The sequence below is a fragment of the Lampetra fluviatilis genome, chromosome 22, assembly GCF_964198595.1.
Source record: "Lampetra fluviatilis chromosome 22, kcLamFluv1.1, whole genome shotgun sequence".
Lineage (NCBI taxonomy): Eukaryota > Metazoa > Chordata > Hyperoartia > Petromyzontiformes > Petromyzontidae > Lampetra > Lampetra fluviatilis.
Genome location: NC_136296.1, coordinates 9,312,217 through 9,329,107, shown reverse-complemented (window position 1 = coordinate 9,329,107; position 16,891 = coordinate 9,312,217). Strand labels below are relative to the sequence as shown.

The 16,891-nt window shown below is 50.7% G+C and overlaps 1 protein-coding gene across 1 annotated transcript in view; it reads right to left on the bottom strand.

The window, feature by feature from the left end:
* The window catches only part of LOC144938501 (retinol dehydrogenase 10-like), a 44,590-nt gene extending 27,705 nt beyond the window's left edge, over positions 1–16,885 (bottom strand). The window contains exon 1 of the mRNA XM_078866373.1: positions 15,551–16,885. Coding sequence (XP_078722499.1) covers positions 15,551–16,009 — 459 coding nt within the window. The 5' untranslated portion in view covers positions 16,010–16,885. The remainder of the gene's footprint in view (positions 1–15,550) is intronic.
* Positions 16,886–16,891: the final 6 nt, after the last annotated feature.

The window sequence follows — 16,891 nt, the reverse complement described above, 5'->3', positions numbered from 1 at the left end:
CCACACGCGTGCGTCTGAACACACATTCAGAGAGACGCTCAAACATACACACACACACGCACGGCCACACACTCTCCCCTGTGGTGTCTCTACTCCCACCACCCCCACACCCACCCCCCTCCTCCTCCCTCCCCTCCCGGGGGCTCCATGGCTTAGGACGTAAATCAGAGCCAAGACTCAACTCCAGCGCGCGTTCGCGCTCTCTCTCTCTGTGTATCACGTTGCACGTTTCACTCCCAAAGAAAATGAAAACGCACTTTCCCTTGAAGCGTGGCAGTAATAACACGCATTACAAAGTCATATACGTTTCCACTGCCGCGTCAAGTTATATGTCTCTCTCTCTCTCTTTCTTTGCTTTCAGTCTCCACCAAGTTCCACGTGTTTCGTATGAAGTGGCTGCATGATTTACGCGGACAACGTGATCCCACCGTAAGCGCTTCCACTAAAGGACAGATCTCATCGGCTCAAATGGATTTAATGTCCATAAGCATGCACCCAAAAGAGGATAGGCCTTCCTAAATGAAAATAACATAAAGTGTACCGATGGCACCTATTGTGCGACTATTATCTGTGTAACGTCAGCTGGCATACATGCAACTCACAGGACACACCGATGTTGCACGTACATGTCAACTATCCTCGCTGTGGCCATATAGACTTTTGGGGAAAGTGCTTTTAGCGAGCACCAATGAAGGACGGGTACGGCACACGAGGGGGCTGGGTGACCGACACCACGCCCGGCCGCCTTTGTCTCCCCAGTGCTGATGTTTATGCATAGCACCAGGTACTCATTTAAGGCTGAAGGCGACCTAGACGATGCTCATGGCCGGTTAAATATTCACCACTGTTATTAATTAAACATTCACCACTGTTATTTAATGCTCATCACCGTTATTAGTTTTCTAGCGGGAATCGAACTTGGGTGGCCGGGTTCGTGGCGCAGTGCACTCATGACTACTGATGATGATTAGCGGCGGTGCCAGGGATCATCAAAATAAGTCAAAAAGCTCATCGCCCCGAGCAGCCCAAGAGGCCCAGCTATCATGGAGACATAAAAAAAAATTCAAATCGAATAAAAAAAATGGAATCTCCCTCGTTCCCCATCTTGCCTGTAACTCTCACGTGATTTCATCGTTGTGTTTCGTCTCGCTGGGCCTCTGGGGGATACGAGGATACACTATTTTTGGACCGTCCCATCTCGATGCATAAACTCCTCGTGAGAGGGCAGAAGCGATAAGGGCGAGAGATACGTAGACAAAATTAGAGGCAGTGAGATAAGCTAATAGAGATGTAGACAAGGTAGCGATGATACAAATGAATGAGCTTTTTTATGTTCAATGGCTTATGTTTATTAGGCTCTCGATTCAGTCTTCCAACATTCGGTTGGTCCACATTCTTTTGGGTTTTCCGTGAATCTGTGGGGCCCTTCTCAATGACCCCGGAGCCCAGAGCTTTTTGACTAGTTTGCTTATGCCCAGCGCCGACGAGTTGAAATGAAGCGCGCAACGGGAGAAAGGGAGTGTACAACAGCGAGAGACTCTGCGCTGGCCATCGTGAATCCGCCCTCCCGCCGGTGCTCCGGTCTCCCCGCAGCCGTCGTGCTCCATTCCCGCCGGCAGCTGCCTCTTCATTGGGCACCAGAGCGGCGTATTTGCTCAATGCCCAGGCAGCAGCTGCACATAAGATTGTGTCTATAGTCGTGTCAGTATGTTGGCGTGTCTGTGTGTGTGTCAGGGGAGCGGAGTGTGGGGAGCGGTGGTGTAGCGGTTAGCGCGCTGCGCTATGAACTCGGCGACCCGGGTTCGATTCCCGCTCACGGCCAACACCGGTGACAATTATCTGAACCCGTCCTGGGCCTCCCCTAGGTCGACTCAGCCTCAAATGAGTACCTGGTGCGGTGTGTAAATATCGCCACTGGGGAGACAAAAGCGGTCAGGCGTGGTGCTGGCCACCCACCCCCTCGTGTACCGTTACAACCTTCATATGTGCTCGCTAACAGCACTTGCCCCAACAGCCTGCTAGAGGCTATTCAGGGGACCATTGTCTTTGTGTGTGTCAGTGGAGCGGTGGCGCAGTGGTTAGCGCACTGCGCTCGTGACCAACATCAGCGACGAATAATTGAATTGGTGGTGCTGGGCCTCTCCGAGGTTGACTCGGCCTTAAATACGCACATGGTCCGCTGTGTAAACATCAGCACACGTGCATAGCTCTGCATAACCCAACACGAACCGTTACCATCAGTGGCCATTCGCAGTTTAATGCTGAATGAAAGTTTGCCGATGCCGATGTTTGCTATGGTCCTGGTGTGATGCAATCCATCTCAACCTTGATTCCATCTCATCCTACAATCCATCTCCACTGCGATCCATCTCAACGTACAATCCATCTCATCCTACAATCCATCTCATCGTACGGCTATTTTTAAAATCAATCTCATCCTACGAGCATCAATTTCACCGTTCCATCTCCATTTTGTGGGCCTCATTCCACTCCCATGACTCTAATTATGAAACCACTTTTAAAAAAATATATCTTTCATCCGGCTGGGGCGGAATAACTTTTCCAGTCCTTGTTTTAACCCCCCTCCACTCTCTCCCAATGCAATCCGGGCATTTGTTTTCCGGTTGTTGTAAGCCACGCACCCAATCCACGGTTCCTGCTCTTCAGCGTGCATGTTGTTGGCTCTCTCCTAATTTGTCGCTGATCACATTTCCGAGGCCATACATCATTGCTGACAAGTCTCAGGCCAGCAATTTAGCGCGGTAATTGAGCGTAATTCTCTACACGTCTCTCTCTCTCTCTCAGACAGTGGGCAGAATGTGCGGGCTGCATATTCAAGGGGCCTCCTGGCAGCTACTCAACAAATGTGGATAATAACAATAATCGTGTGTGGGTGACGATTATATGAACCGGTCCTGGGTTTCCCCTAGGTCGACTCAGCCTTCAATGAGTACCCTGTGCCGTGTGTAAACACCGCCACTGGGGGAGACAAAGGCAGTCGGGCGTGGTGCTGGCCACCCATCCAATCATGTGCCGTGCCTGCCTTCATAGGTTCTCGCTAACAGCACTTGCCCCAACAGTCCGTTTAAAGGCTATACGGGGGATCTTTGTCTTTCTAAGAATAATAACGAAAGCAACTCCCTCTGTGCAGCAAAGCCTCGCCGAATCCACAAGCCTGTTGCAGGAGGGTTCTTGCACCGAGATGTTTTAGCCAACTCCCGCAATAATGAGAGCGCGTCATCTCGACGTGGGAAGAAGGACATTGCCCAAATACCCCGAAGAACACTCCACCAACACGGCTCTCTGGCTGAGTCGACCCCCGTGGGGTGACGTCTGCGATCCACCAACGCGGTGCCGCACGGCTGCCTTGTTTATGCAAGGGGGTGATCGGGTCCATACAAGGGACCCTTCTCTCCCCGCGCCCCCTCTGTGCTGCTCTCCCCGCGTAAGATTTATTAGGAGCCGTGGCTGCGCCACTGTAAAGACTCTCTGCCAACCCACATACAATTAGAGACGGGGCTTAGAAAGGAGCTTGACATCAGGTTGTGGTGACTTTAGAATAATCTTTGGACACACATACACACGTCATCACGTGTGTTTACAACAGCGACAAAACCAAATCTGCTTGCATTCACGCGCAAGCCGATTCATTTGACGACACTCGTATATTCTGTGAGTGGGAGCGGTGGCGCAGCGGTTAGAGCACTTCGCTGTGAACCCAAGAACATGGGTTAGATTTCAGGCCACGGCTAACAACAGTAGTTGAGTTTTATAAATATATATATGTCTGAGCTGGTCCTGGGCCCTCTATCCTCAGCAACCCACGCTGGCCAGCGTGGTGAAGTATGGTCAAACAATCGTCAAGACTTGCTTTTTGATTTAGATACGAGCACACATACCATGCTTAATGAATTATGGAATCATGCAAATATGAATAGTCACATTGCCGTATTCTCTGAATGATGAGACGCGCTTCCCTCCCAACCTTGTATCTTCAAAGCAAAAGTTGGGGGTGCATCTTATAGTCAACTAAGTGTGTCTTCTAATCGACAAAGGTGCGTCTTATAGTCCACTAGATGCGTTCGCGTGTGTTCGACCAGCTCTGTATAACTGTGTTGATACCGGGCACAAGTTTTTGGTGCGTCTTACTTTCCGGGGCATCTTATAATCAAGAGAATACGGTATTGAACGACCAATTACGGCAGCATAGAGTATTGCATAGGAAAACAGCAGCATTGATTCTCACAAGACCATCCTTAACATTGGCTTACTAAGCGAACTTTCACTTGCCTTTATGCCGCCTTACATGTGCCACTGATCACGACACACTGTCAACGAAGCAACAGCATCATCATCTGTTGGTTCGGCTAAAAGAGAATTTGATTTAACGCACGCCGGACTGCCTGCGCAAGTGGAAAGTTACATTTTATCCGGCACGCATGGCTAAGCTAAGCAAGCTGCCATCGTGTGTGTGCGTGCGGCATTACAAGGAAACAATTATAGAATATTTCCGTCGTTTCAGGCAATGGTCCTTCTTCATACGAAATGAATATGACGTTTAAGGCAATGGACCTTCTTCACAGCATATATCTTGAATGTGCCATCAAGAAGGCCCATTGCCCAAGACGCCACCTATTACTAATGAAGGTGCAAACATGATGATCATTCTGAGATTGCCATGGCAATGATGACCACGAGAATGACCACTGCAGTGATGACAATGACGTGACGAACATGACGATGATTTATCTGATGATGATGATGATAACATTCGTGACAAGATGACGCCAACGGTTAACCGATGACGACAACGATGCAGAGGTGACAACGGCAATGAATGGCGAACGGTTAAAAGGAGCGTCCCGTTTTTGAGGGGTCCAATGCGCCGTGAGACCAAAGCGCAAGAACAAAGGGCGGCCGAGAAATAATAACACTGAGGGCCTAAGTGTTTGCAGGCCATAGCGCCTGCGCTGCTCATGGAACTCTAATTAAGCGGAAAGGAGCGCGCTCGCAATATATAACGTCTGCCGTGCCTTTGTCCTTCTCTGTCTAATTACTGCCCTTACACAAGGGGATGGGGGGGAGGGGTCGATGGGGTCTCCTTGCGCCAGTGGGGGGTGGGAAGAGAGAGAGAGAGAAGAGGGAGTCTCTCCATGGGGCCCCCAAATAAGACTCGTCTTTTTCTCTGCCCCCCCACCCTACCCACCCTTCTCCCTTTTCTTATTCTCCCAGGATGGTTCTTTCGCGGGCCCCCAAGAAAATTAAAGATCTCGTGTAGACAAAGATGGCCCGCCACCACCCCGCCCCCGTCCTTCTCGCAGCTACATAAAGTCCATTGTCTGAAACATCACTGAATATACATTTGTTTGTGTTCCTCTTAAAAGTGATCATCTCCCGTTGACTGTCCCGAGGCAGCGCTGGATATTCCACGTTCCTATGACAGGGGCCAGTATATGCATAGGACGCCCAGTGTTGTCTTCCCCCCTCTTCAAGTGGTGCTCATTATATGCACGTTCTCAGAATCAATCAGAATCCGTAATTATACTGCAGGAGGAATCCGATGAGCTATAAAGCTCTTAAAAAAAACACAGACGTCCAGTAGGGGCGGTTAAGAACGTTACAACAACAACAAACAATACAAACAACACGACAGTAGTGTCAAGTACAGAAAAAGTCAAACAAATAACCCCTCCCCCCAAAAAAAACAACAACAAGTTCTGATTGCGAGCCGCTCACTTCACTGCAAAGCCACTCGGGGCTGGCTCCTTTCAGGGCGGCGTTCTTCACCATGCGTGCCAAAGACAAAGCCAAAGATCCCCCGGTGTAGCTTCGACAAGCTGTTGGGGCAAGTGCTCTTAGCGAGAAGCAAAACCCCCTAGGAAGGCGGCCGCCACGGCACGCACGACGCGGTGGGTGACCAGCACAACGCGCGAACGCCTTTGTCTTCCCAGTTGAGATGCTTACTACACACCGCTATAGCTACTGGGCGCAGGACCGGTTGAGACAAGACACCACGCACACACACACCTAGACTGGCGGTATGCGTCCCATGCTACCCGAAACGAGTTTTAATCTTCGTTAATGATGGAAATTATTTACTATGGGGGAAAAAAACTGCTGAGTCGAGACTTTGCGTGTGTGTGTGTGTCGCAAACCGCTTGTGATGCAAGCGTGGTTTTCCAGGTCAGGCGGCGTGGTGAGAATTAATTTCTCTCAAGCTTTTGCGCACGCACTACCGCGGGCCTATGAAACTCCTGGAGAGTGTACGTAGCCGTACTCTCTCGCGGCTGCTCTCTACTATATTATTCACTATAGAGCTGCCGCATTTGAATGCTTCGTCAAAATTGCCATCAACGTTTGGATTCATGCTTGAAGGAAAACTGAACCGCTGTACCTTAAGAAAACCCGCGATCACGAAAGGAGGGTGACGCTAAGCACCAACATCTCCTGGCCACCGCCCCAAACCGAAGCACGCTCACACCTATAACACCTGGCAAGCATCGGTGGTCACCCACACAAGTACTGTACTGTGTTAAATTTCGATGTAAAGCTTTCGTGACTGCAGGGATTCATCTTCTTGGTTCTTTAGGTAAAGTCACGTAGAAGGGAAGTAATAAAATAATAAAAATAAAACATAAAGGGTGACGTCGTGACAATTATTTTATTATGTTTTATTTTTATTATTGTATTACTTCCCTTCTACGTGACTTTACCGAAAGAACCAAGAAGATAATGTACTGTGCTCAACAGTCGCAGGCTCAACTCTGCTTCGCTTCCAAGAGACGGCGATTTCGGGGTGCACCGAGGCTGTCGCGGTCGTCCGGACTCGGAACTTACAAGGCGGCTAAGCGAGTGCACTCCAACTTAATCCCACGATGCACATCGGCACCTCGCTGCTTCGCGTTAAGCTAGCGCCTGTTTACCTGTTTAAGGTTCGTGCTGCACAGAGCGCGACGTGCCTGGGACGAGCACGCCACCCGATCCGAGCGCCGTTCGTGTGCCGAGAATTTGTTTTCTAAACCCAAACCCAGAAAGCGGCCGCGAAAGCGTTACCGACCAAAAAGGGCCCCATTGATATTGGCCACCTAAAAAAAAATACTTGAACAAAAACAAAAGTCAACGCGTTCGTCACGTAACATCGTGGCCTTCAAATAAAAAGGGTGACGTTTCGGGCAATGGTCCTTATTCATTGCGCACAAAGGGCCACTCCGTCGGCCAGCACCACTCGCACGCTATGTGCTACAAAGCAGGGCCGTTACCCCGAAACGTCGAACATTATATATATTTATCCTTTTAAGGACGCACAGTGTTATTGATGGACGTGTGAGGTTTGTTGTTATTTGTGCACCACTACAAACGCACTAGAGGCATCGCCAATTTTTTTTTTTAATAATAACTTAAACAAATAACTTTTAGTTTGCTTTTTGTGTTCCGTTTATCACGGTTGGCTGGGTACGGCGCGAAAGAAGTTCAACACACACACACACATTCGTTTAACACGAATGCTTTCGCGAACAAATATTATCCATAACACAGGTTTTGGGGTTTAATCGCGTAAATATATAAATGTGTCGCTAAACCCGCCACCACCCGACACGGCCAATGAGTAAGGTTGGTCACGTAAACAGAGCGTGACAAATTGGCTGTGTCGGGTGGTGGCGGGTTTCACGACACATTTATATTTACGCGATCTAACCCAACTACCGCATCTACCACGACACACGCGCGCCTCTTCTCGAGTCCGTGCGAGCGTTCGTTCATCCCCGACTCGACGCCAGCGCAACGAGGTTGGGCTGCCCTTCGACAGGCTGCCCCGTGCCGCACCCCAACGCCCCGCGTCAATGTGAGAGACGTGCAAGGAAGGAGGTCGACGTATTTGTGTATTCAGGTGGCGGCGGTGGCTGGCGGCGGTAACTGCGTGAACCGAGTCTGAAGAAGAGACGCATTTGTGCGTTAGCAAGAGGGCGTGGGTGTGTGTGTATGGGTGGGGTTGATGGTGATAAACTCGTGATAAGGCGGTCCCCCCAATCAAGACCACTGGGTTTTTTAAAATCCTTTATATTAAGTTCGCTTGCTTGCTTAAGACCGTGCAAATCTTTAGGTCGTTTTTAACCCACTTCCCGTGATCCAATCGAGCTGACATTTCCACACAGACTAGTTGTGCGTGACAATTAATGTTCGTGAAAATTTGTTTCCAAAATGTTATACTTTTTAGGACAAAAATATGATATTTAATTACCAATTGCTTAATGGTGCAATGCAATCATCTGACCCATAGGTGGCAGCCATCTCAAGCCAGAGGACGAGAGGGCTCTAGCCGCCACGCATATAAAGGATTTGTAGTGAAAAACTTTGTTTTTACGGGTTATACTTATTCTTCCCCTAATCACAGTCACCATTCCCCGCCGCTCCCACCCCAGGCTCCTAAGGCCACAATACACAACGGAGACCACATGTCCACGTGCCGTGTCTCGCGGTACGTGCGCGTTTTGTCGCCGGAACGCGACGCCGACATTCCTCGACCTCCGATTAGCGCGGTTGGCTACGTGCGGTGCGAAAGAAGTTCAACTGAACATGCACGCGTACATTCGCCATTCGCATTCGAAAATGATCCTGCACGGTGTCCATGCCGCAGGCTGCATCCCTCACCCACCACGAAAGGGTTTTTTCCCACGGAATGGGGGATCCGCTGGGCTGCGTGAACTACTTCGCAAGAGTTGAGAGAAAATCTAGATTTGAAGTTTTCGTGACTGCAGGGATCCATACTTTTTGGTTCTTTCGGTAAAGTCACGTAAGTCAGCATTCGAACACTGAGGCCGTAAGAACTGCCGGGTTTTGACCAGGCCAGAAAGCTGGACTTTGTCAAAGCAAATAGTAGAGAAGCTCCTCTTCTTGGTTCTTTCGGTAAAGTCACGTAGAATGGAAATAATAAAATACTAAAAATAAAACATAATAAAATAATTCTCACGACGTTTCGGCCACAACGCAAGCAGCCGTCCTCAGGTGAAAAGCAGGTCTGTTAAGGAGACAGTCAGACCTGTTCTTCACCTGAAAACGGCTGCTTGCGTTGTGGCCGAAACGTCGTGAGAATGATTTTATGATGTTTTATTTTTCTTATTTTATTATTTCCATTCTACGTGACTTTACCGAAAGAACAAAGAAGATTAATCCCTGCAGTCACGAAAGCTTTAAATCGAAAAGTAGAGAAGCTGCTAAGCCATTCAATGCAAATCCACGCGTGCAGGATGTTTGGAATGTAATGAAGAGAGAGATAGGCTAAGTTAATTTGGATGTTCTGATTTCGCAACGACGGTGAGCCGAGGCAGCGATGGCGATGTGTGGCGAGTTGGGACCTTGGTCGCGAAATTCCCTCTGTGCAAGGTCCCATCTCTTCCTCCACCCGTCGTCTCGCTTTCCTCCAACTCAACAACACCTCCCTCGAACCTCCGCTTCCACAGACTGCCCCAAAGCCTCAAGTGCCCCCCCCCCCAGCCCCCCAACGTGAGAGCCTGCCCCCCCTACCCTGCACCCCGGGGGAAGCTAATGGTGCAACCAGCGGACTGAGCACCAACTCAACGATGAACCCCCACTCACTGGCTAGCCGGTAGACACGGCAATATGCCGAGGATCGCAAAGCTTGGGCAATCGTTGGTGTTAGCGCTGCTGCTGCTGCCCTTCCCGCTTGTCTGCAACTCTTCCCCGCGTCTCTCCGAGTCATCCTCTATCTCTCTCTCTGTGTCTACGATAGCGAGCAAATGCTAAGGCGGCGGCGGCGGCGCAGCTGTAACACGTTCACATTATTATGACTCGCGAATTATGATTTCTATTGTTAATACGACCTGCAGCAGACCAAGGAAATCCAGCCGGGTGGGGTGGGGGGTGGAGGGCGCTGTACGAACAGCGTTGTGGAGGGTGGGGGTGGGGTTGCGTTCTCCTTCCTAGTTATCACCTCCGCGCTAATGAACCTCGTTCACACCCCGTCGCCCCTTTAAGACCGTTGTGCTGTTAATGAGGGGGGCCGCGGAGTGAGCAGACTCTTTAGAAGGTGTCTGTGTGCGTGCGTGCGTGAGAGTTGGCAACCCCCGCCCCCCTCCTCGTGTGTCGTTCCGCCCTTCAGAGGTGCTCGCTAACAGCACTTGCCCCAACAGTCATGTTAATGCGATACGCGCGATCTCCTGTCTTTGTGAGAGAGTGTGTGAGTGACAGTGAGTGAGGACAGAGAGTGTGCGTGTGTGATTGAGAGAGAGAGAGCGGTGGTGCAGCGGTTAGCGCGGCGCTGCGCTACGAACCTGGCCAACACCAGTGACGATTATCTGAACAGGTCCTCGGACTCCCCTAGGTCGACTCAGCCCCAAAATAGTACCTGGTGCGGTGTGCAGTTAAACATCGCCACTGGGGAGACAAAAGCGGCCGAGCGTGGTGCTGGCCACCCACCCCCTCGTGTGCCGTGCCGGGCTTCATAGGTGGTGCTCGCTAACAGCACTTGCCCCAACAGTCTGGTAAAGGCTATACGGGGGATCTTTGTCTCTGGGAGTGTGTGTGTGAGGGAGGCAAGTGTGAGTGTGTGTATGTGAGAGGATGTCTGTGAGTGTGAAAATAAAACAAAGAGAAATCCTTTCACATACACTCACACTCTTCTCTCACACTCGAACACAATCTCACACATGCACTACCGTACACAATCTCAACACACATGCTCTCACACCTTCATAGGTGCTACTTGCTAATAGCACTTGTCCCAAAAGTCTGTTAAGACTATACTGGGGATCTTTGTATTTGTTTTTCTTTGTGTGTGTGTATGGGGAGCCGTAGGATGGGAGTTAGCGCGCTACGAACCTGGCGACCCGGGTTCGATTCTCGCTCACGGCCAACAGCAGTGACGAGTATCTAAACCAGTCCTGGGCCTCTCCTAGGTCAACTCAGCCTCAAATGAGTACTTGGTGCGGTGTGTGAACATCGTCGTTAGGGAGACAAAGGCGGTCGGGCGTGGTGCTGGCCACCCATCCCCTCGTGTGCCGTGCCGGCCTTCATAGGTGATGCTCGCTAACAGCACTTGCCCCAACAGTCTGTTCAGGCTATACGGCTCATCTTTGTACTTGTATTTGGTAGGATAGCAGTCAGCGCGCTGCGCTACGAACCTGACGACCCGAGTTCGATTCCCGCTCACGGTCAACATCAGTGACAAACACGTGTCTGAGCTCGTCCTTAGCATCCCCTGTGTCAACGCAGTCTTTTACACGCGTGCTGATGTGGTGTGTACACATCGGCACGAGAGAGACAAAGGCAGTCGGGCGTGGTGCAGTAATGGCCCCAAGAGGCCCTCGTTGACAGCACTTGCTCCAACAGCCCGTGCAGGCCACACGGGTGATCTTTGTCTCTGTGTGTGTATGTATGCGTGTGAATGAGCGGAGTGAGTTCGAGAAAACCCATGTGTGTGTAAATGTCTCTGTGTTTCTATTGAAATGTTGAAGTTACTGGTCTGTTATTAGCAATCTAAAATGCCCCCCCCGCCTGCCCACACCTCCAATCACCAGCCCATCCTTCTCATCTGCTGCTCGCTCCTGCTCTTTAGTAATCTCGCCAACAACAAGAATAATATCGGCAGGTGTGGATTTTCATAATACCACACCAAGGCGGCTTATTTGCTTATCAAGCTAATGGATTCTGAGAAATCCAAGCGAAGAAACTCTTTGAGATCAAATGACAGACTTGCATGCAGCAAAGTACTGTACTGTATACAGACGAATTATTCGCAGCAAAGTAGTTTTGGCTATCGCCTGATGATGCTGGTTGTAGCAATCGCCAGCGAAACGCCATGAACTCAACTTGTAAGTATTCTTGTGGGTTTGCTCACACAACCGGTGATGCTGAAGTTGTCATTAATTGACACGTTTTGTTCCACGTGACAAACTGATTCGCAGCGTCGGGGTGGAGTTGAGAATTGCGGCACATTCACACTCACGCGACCTGACCCACAAAAACATTATAGCGAGTAATATCGGTCGCGAAAGCCTACGGACTGTGACTTTACCGAACAAACCCTAAGAATATGAATCCTTGCAGTCACGAAAGCTTCAAATCTAGAATTACGGACTGTGTGTTGAACTTCTTTCGCACCGCACGTAGCCGACCGTGCTAATCGGGGACGTGTGAAACCGAACTGCGTTGTTACACAATGTTCAACTGGGGGCAGGATGGGTAGCAAGAAAAGATGGTCGATTGCATCAAGGATGATCCCCGGAGCAGCAGCCGAGGAATGGAACGCGCATCGGGGAGATGGAGCGATGAAATCAGCTTCGCGTACAGGCGATAGAGGTGAATTGATAACATCGCAGGCTCGTGAGAGTTGACGACGGCTTGGGGAGGCCCTCATCCAGCAGTAGATCGACCATGGCTGACGACGATGAAGACGCGTTCATATTCAGCGATGCACGAACGGCGTCGAGGTTGAATAGCGGGAGTGTGGGAATGGGATCACTCTCGAAAAATTGTGACGGTGATCAAGTGCTGTGAATATAGCGAACCGAGTTTAGCTGCGGGGATGTCCGTCGGGAAAGTCCCCTCTCCATAATAAAGTTGTTGGGATAGATCGCGTTATTTATAAATGTGTCGTAACCATCCACCACCCGACACGGCCAATCAGTAAAAAAGTGTCACGTTGACAAAAGACAAAAACCTTGATACAGCTAATCTGGCTGTGACGGTCCCACCTGATGACGGAGACTTGTGTTGCCTCCGAAACGTCGTGATTTTTGTTTTTATTTTATTTTACTTTCTACGTGACTTTACCGAAAAAACCTAAGAAGATGATTCCTTGCAGTCACGAAAGCTTCAAATCTAAAAGACAAAAAGTTCACTACTTTAGCCCACTGGTGTGTTGAAGAGTGAATCCACAACATTCACAATTGTTCAACCAAAAAACGTTCATTATGAATAATATTGGTCGCGCAAGCCTACGTGCTAAACCGAAAGTCCCCTCTTGTTTGAGTCGGTTCCAATTCGCGGTGTGTATAATCCCTCAGTAACCCGCCGTCTCTTCCCTCCTCTGCAAATCGTTGTCATTATACGGCGGCTCAGCGAGCCGACGAGGCCGGGGACTAAACGTCTTCCACTCCCTCTCCTTTCTAAAGGTCATGGCAATCGCCTTAATACACGCTATAGGGTTACATAATCCTAATTGTTTGAGCGTAACACGACGCCACACGCAAGCAGCGGCGTTCCCCTGCGTTTGGCCGGTACTCGTCTCCGTTGGTGGCGCGGAGCCAGTGGGTGAAATTCCACATTCACACCGGTGGAGACCAGGGCTGGTGTCAGGAGCACGTGGCTTTTATTTGGGTGGAAAATGTTGCTCAGCGAGCGCCTATTAAGGCCGGTACAGCGGGCGAGGGGGTGTGGGTGGCCATCCACCCATGCCCGATCGGGTCTGTCTACCCAGTACTATTGATGTTTACACACCGCGCCAGGTACTCATTTGAGGCTGAGTCGACCTAGGGGAGGGCCCAGGACCTGTTCTGATAATCGTCACTGGGTGTTGGCCGTGAGCGGGAATCGAGCTCGGGTCGCCGGGTTCGTAGCGCAGCGCGCTAACCGCTACACCGCCGCTTTCCATACAAAAAAATACACACCCATTCACACACACACACGTACACAACAACATCATTACACACACACGAGCAAAGTTTTTCAAACACACATTAAGACCCTAAATACACGACAAGTTAAAGGTAATTTAGATATATCCCCCCCAAAAAAACAAGAAGCCATGACGATGCAAACGTATCCTAAATGTATGAAGAGATGAACCAACTTCGAAACGAGAGCAAACAACGCTGCAGCAGGCCATTCTCCGGCTCATCCCCGTGGGGTGACACTCATTGGTGGCACTGTTCACTTTCATCCCTCTCAGATGGGTGAACTTGGGTGGTGCTGTCTCTTAGGTGGTACCCAAGGGACATTTGGTGGTACAAGGGCACGCCCCAGCAACCTCGCTTTGCGCCAGACATGCACTACAACCACCACCACTACCACCACCACCACCACAGTAACGGACTTCAAAGCAAAGGTCGGCGAGAGGAACAGAGATGAGAGGATCGGTTGATGAATCTGTTGCATCTGTGAGAGGATTGATGGGGAGAGAACTCCACATTCACCAGACGCGCGGAGATAATGGAACCAGTTTTTTTTGTTGTAAAAATTTGTTTCGAAAAGTGGAAGCGGCGGAGGCCAAAGGGGGGATTTTTTTTTATTCAATGAAGTCGCGTTAATCTCACGCACAAAACGCCAATATGTGACGAATGATTTACGTCCTCTGTGACTTTGACACAGCAGATGGTCGTGCAATTCGCTGAGATGCTAGTTACGGAGCAAACATTGCAAAATAAAGAGAGGGTATCAACTATTAACAGGTCAGAACAAGAAGGGTATTATTAAATACAAATCTAGATCCGGAGGCAGGAGAATGTACGTTGGAACTTATTTTGCACCGTACGTAACCAACGGTGCTAATCGGAGGTGCGGGGGAAGGATAATAAACTAAACACAAAACAATATCTACTGAATCCAAGCATCAAACTCACAGCCTCTAGATAAGCAATCTGATGAACGAGATGTGAATCACTACCAACAGTCAGGCAACGAGCATTGCAATGAATAAGTGCACTGAAAGTTGGGTGCAAAATTAAACAGAAACGCCGCTGTCTGATGGTACAAGAGGAGAGCGATGAAACTGGACACTAAAGATCCCCGTCAACCCACTGGGACCAGAGTGAGAACAGAAAGCAGAGAAGCTAACACACACCCCAACAGTGGTTGAAAGAAGAACACAAAACATTTGTTAACAGCACTGTGTCCTTCAAAGAAAACATATATAATAGGGGATGTTTCGGGCAATGGCTCGTCTTCATAGCACATAAAGGGGCATTACCCGCAGCGTCACCTGTTATATATTTGTTTATTTAAGGCGGTGTTAGTTTCGAATGCGTCGAGTGTTTGTGACTGCTAGCAGCCCACCCATAATTTGAACGTGTCCGTCCGCTCCTTCCTTTTCTCAATCCAACTGGCCAGTCAAACTTTTTTCGAATACAGTGGGATTAATTGTGCGTGTGCCAATGCAGTAGCAGTAAAACCACCAAAATAATATCCTGCACTTAACTTTTCACGTCACGATGGGTATTCTGATAATTTACAGATTTATATATTTTATTTTATTGAAGACACCCAGCCATGAGCCAGCCTTGCCCATCCTAGCCCACCCAGCTCTCCTAGCCCATGCTAACGCATCCCAGCTAATCCCTTACTAGCCCACTCTAGCCCATCCTACACCAGTCTAGCCCATCATAACACAGCCTATCCAATCCTATCCTAACTTATCCTAGCCCATCCTAGCCCATCCTAACCCAGCCTAGCCCATCCTACACCAGTCTAGCCCATCTTAACCCATCCTAGCCCATCCTAACCCAGCCTATCCCATCCTAAACCAGCCTATCCCATCCGAACCCAAGCCCAGCCCGCGGAAGCCCATCAAACCCCGTCCCAGAGCAAAAAAACTCACCCAGAAGAGCGCGTGGCAATTCACGGCCATGGTCCTCTCGAGCAGCTCGTCGGGGCACTCGAGAAGGGGCCTTCCCGACACCACGCCGGCGTTGTTCACGAGCACCGTCACGTCGCCCACCTCGGCGCGCACCCTCTCCGCCGCCGCGTACACGCTGTGCCGCGCGCTCACATCGCACGTGTAGGTGTGCGCGCGCGCCCCGGCCGCGCGCACCCGGCGCGCCGTCGCCTCGTTGCGCGCCTCGTCCACGTCCCACAGCACCAGGGTGGCGCCTCGAGACGCCAGCTCCAGGGCGAAGAGGCGGCCGAGGCTCCCGCCGGCGCCGGTCACGAGGCACACCTCGCCCGCCACGCTCTTGGCGCGCGGCGGTCGTACCCAACGCCAGCACGCTGCGCCCATTGAGGCGAGGACGCGCAGCGTGGTGAGGAGCAGGTCGTAGACGACGCTCGGCTGGGCCATGCTCGCTCGTTGGTTTGGCTTGGCTGTTGTCGCGGTGGATGCGGTGTTGGGCGAAGTGTTTCGAGTGCGCCCACCCACCCCCTCCCACTCACCCACCCACCAGCGCACACACACACACACCCACCCAGCACACACACACACCTCCACCGAGGATTCTGTGTGTGTGCGTCTCTGCCTCGGTGTGTGTGTGTCTGTGTCTGTGTCTCGAGATCGGTGTGTCTGTCTCGAGGTGTCTGTGTCTGGAAGATGCCTTTGTCTCGAGCTCTGTGTCTGCCTCTTGAGATATGTTTTGTCCGTGTGTGTTTGTCTCTAAATCTGTGTCCGTGTCTCAAGATGTGATTGTCTGTCTCGAGGTGTGTGCGTTGTCTGTGCGTATGCGTCTCGAGGTGTCGCTGTCTCGAGGTTTGCGTCTGTCTGTGTGTCTCGCGGCCCGTGTCTTGTGTCTCGAGGTATACGGTTACCGCAATAGGCGCTCGCTAACACGCCTAAGCGCCAAGGGCGACTGACGTTCGTCACCGTTTCTAGTTCCGTGCGTGACTTAAAAACTGCTCGTTAACTTGTCTCTGGACAAACTTTAGAGATCTCTACCCCTTGTCCTTATGTCTGCAACTCGTACTCGCTGTCTTCAGACTCTCGTGTTCCTCCTCTTCCTCCTCCTCTACTGTTTCTACCTCCCAGCCCCTCGTCCACCGGCCCGTGTCGTCTCTGTGTCTCGCTCTGCCTTGGTCGAATCCTTGCGCTCCCCTCTCCTCCGCACACTCTCTCTCTGTTAGCTGTCGCTCTGTGACGCTCCCTCTGGAGCTCTCTCTCTGTAGCCCGCCCCCCCGCCGTTCCCTAGCTCTCTCTTTAACTCTCTCCGTCTCCCTCTCTCCGCATGCTCTC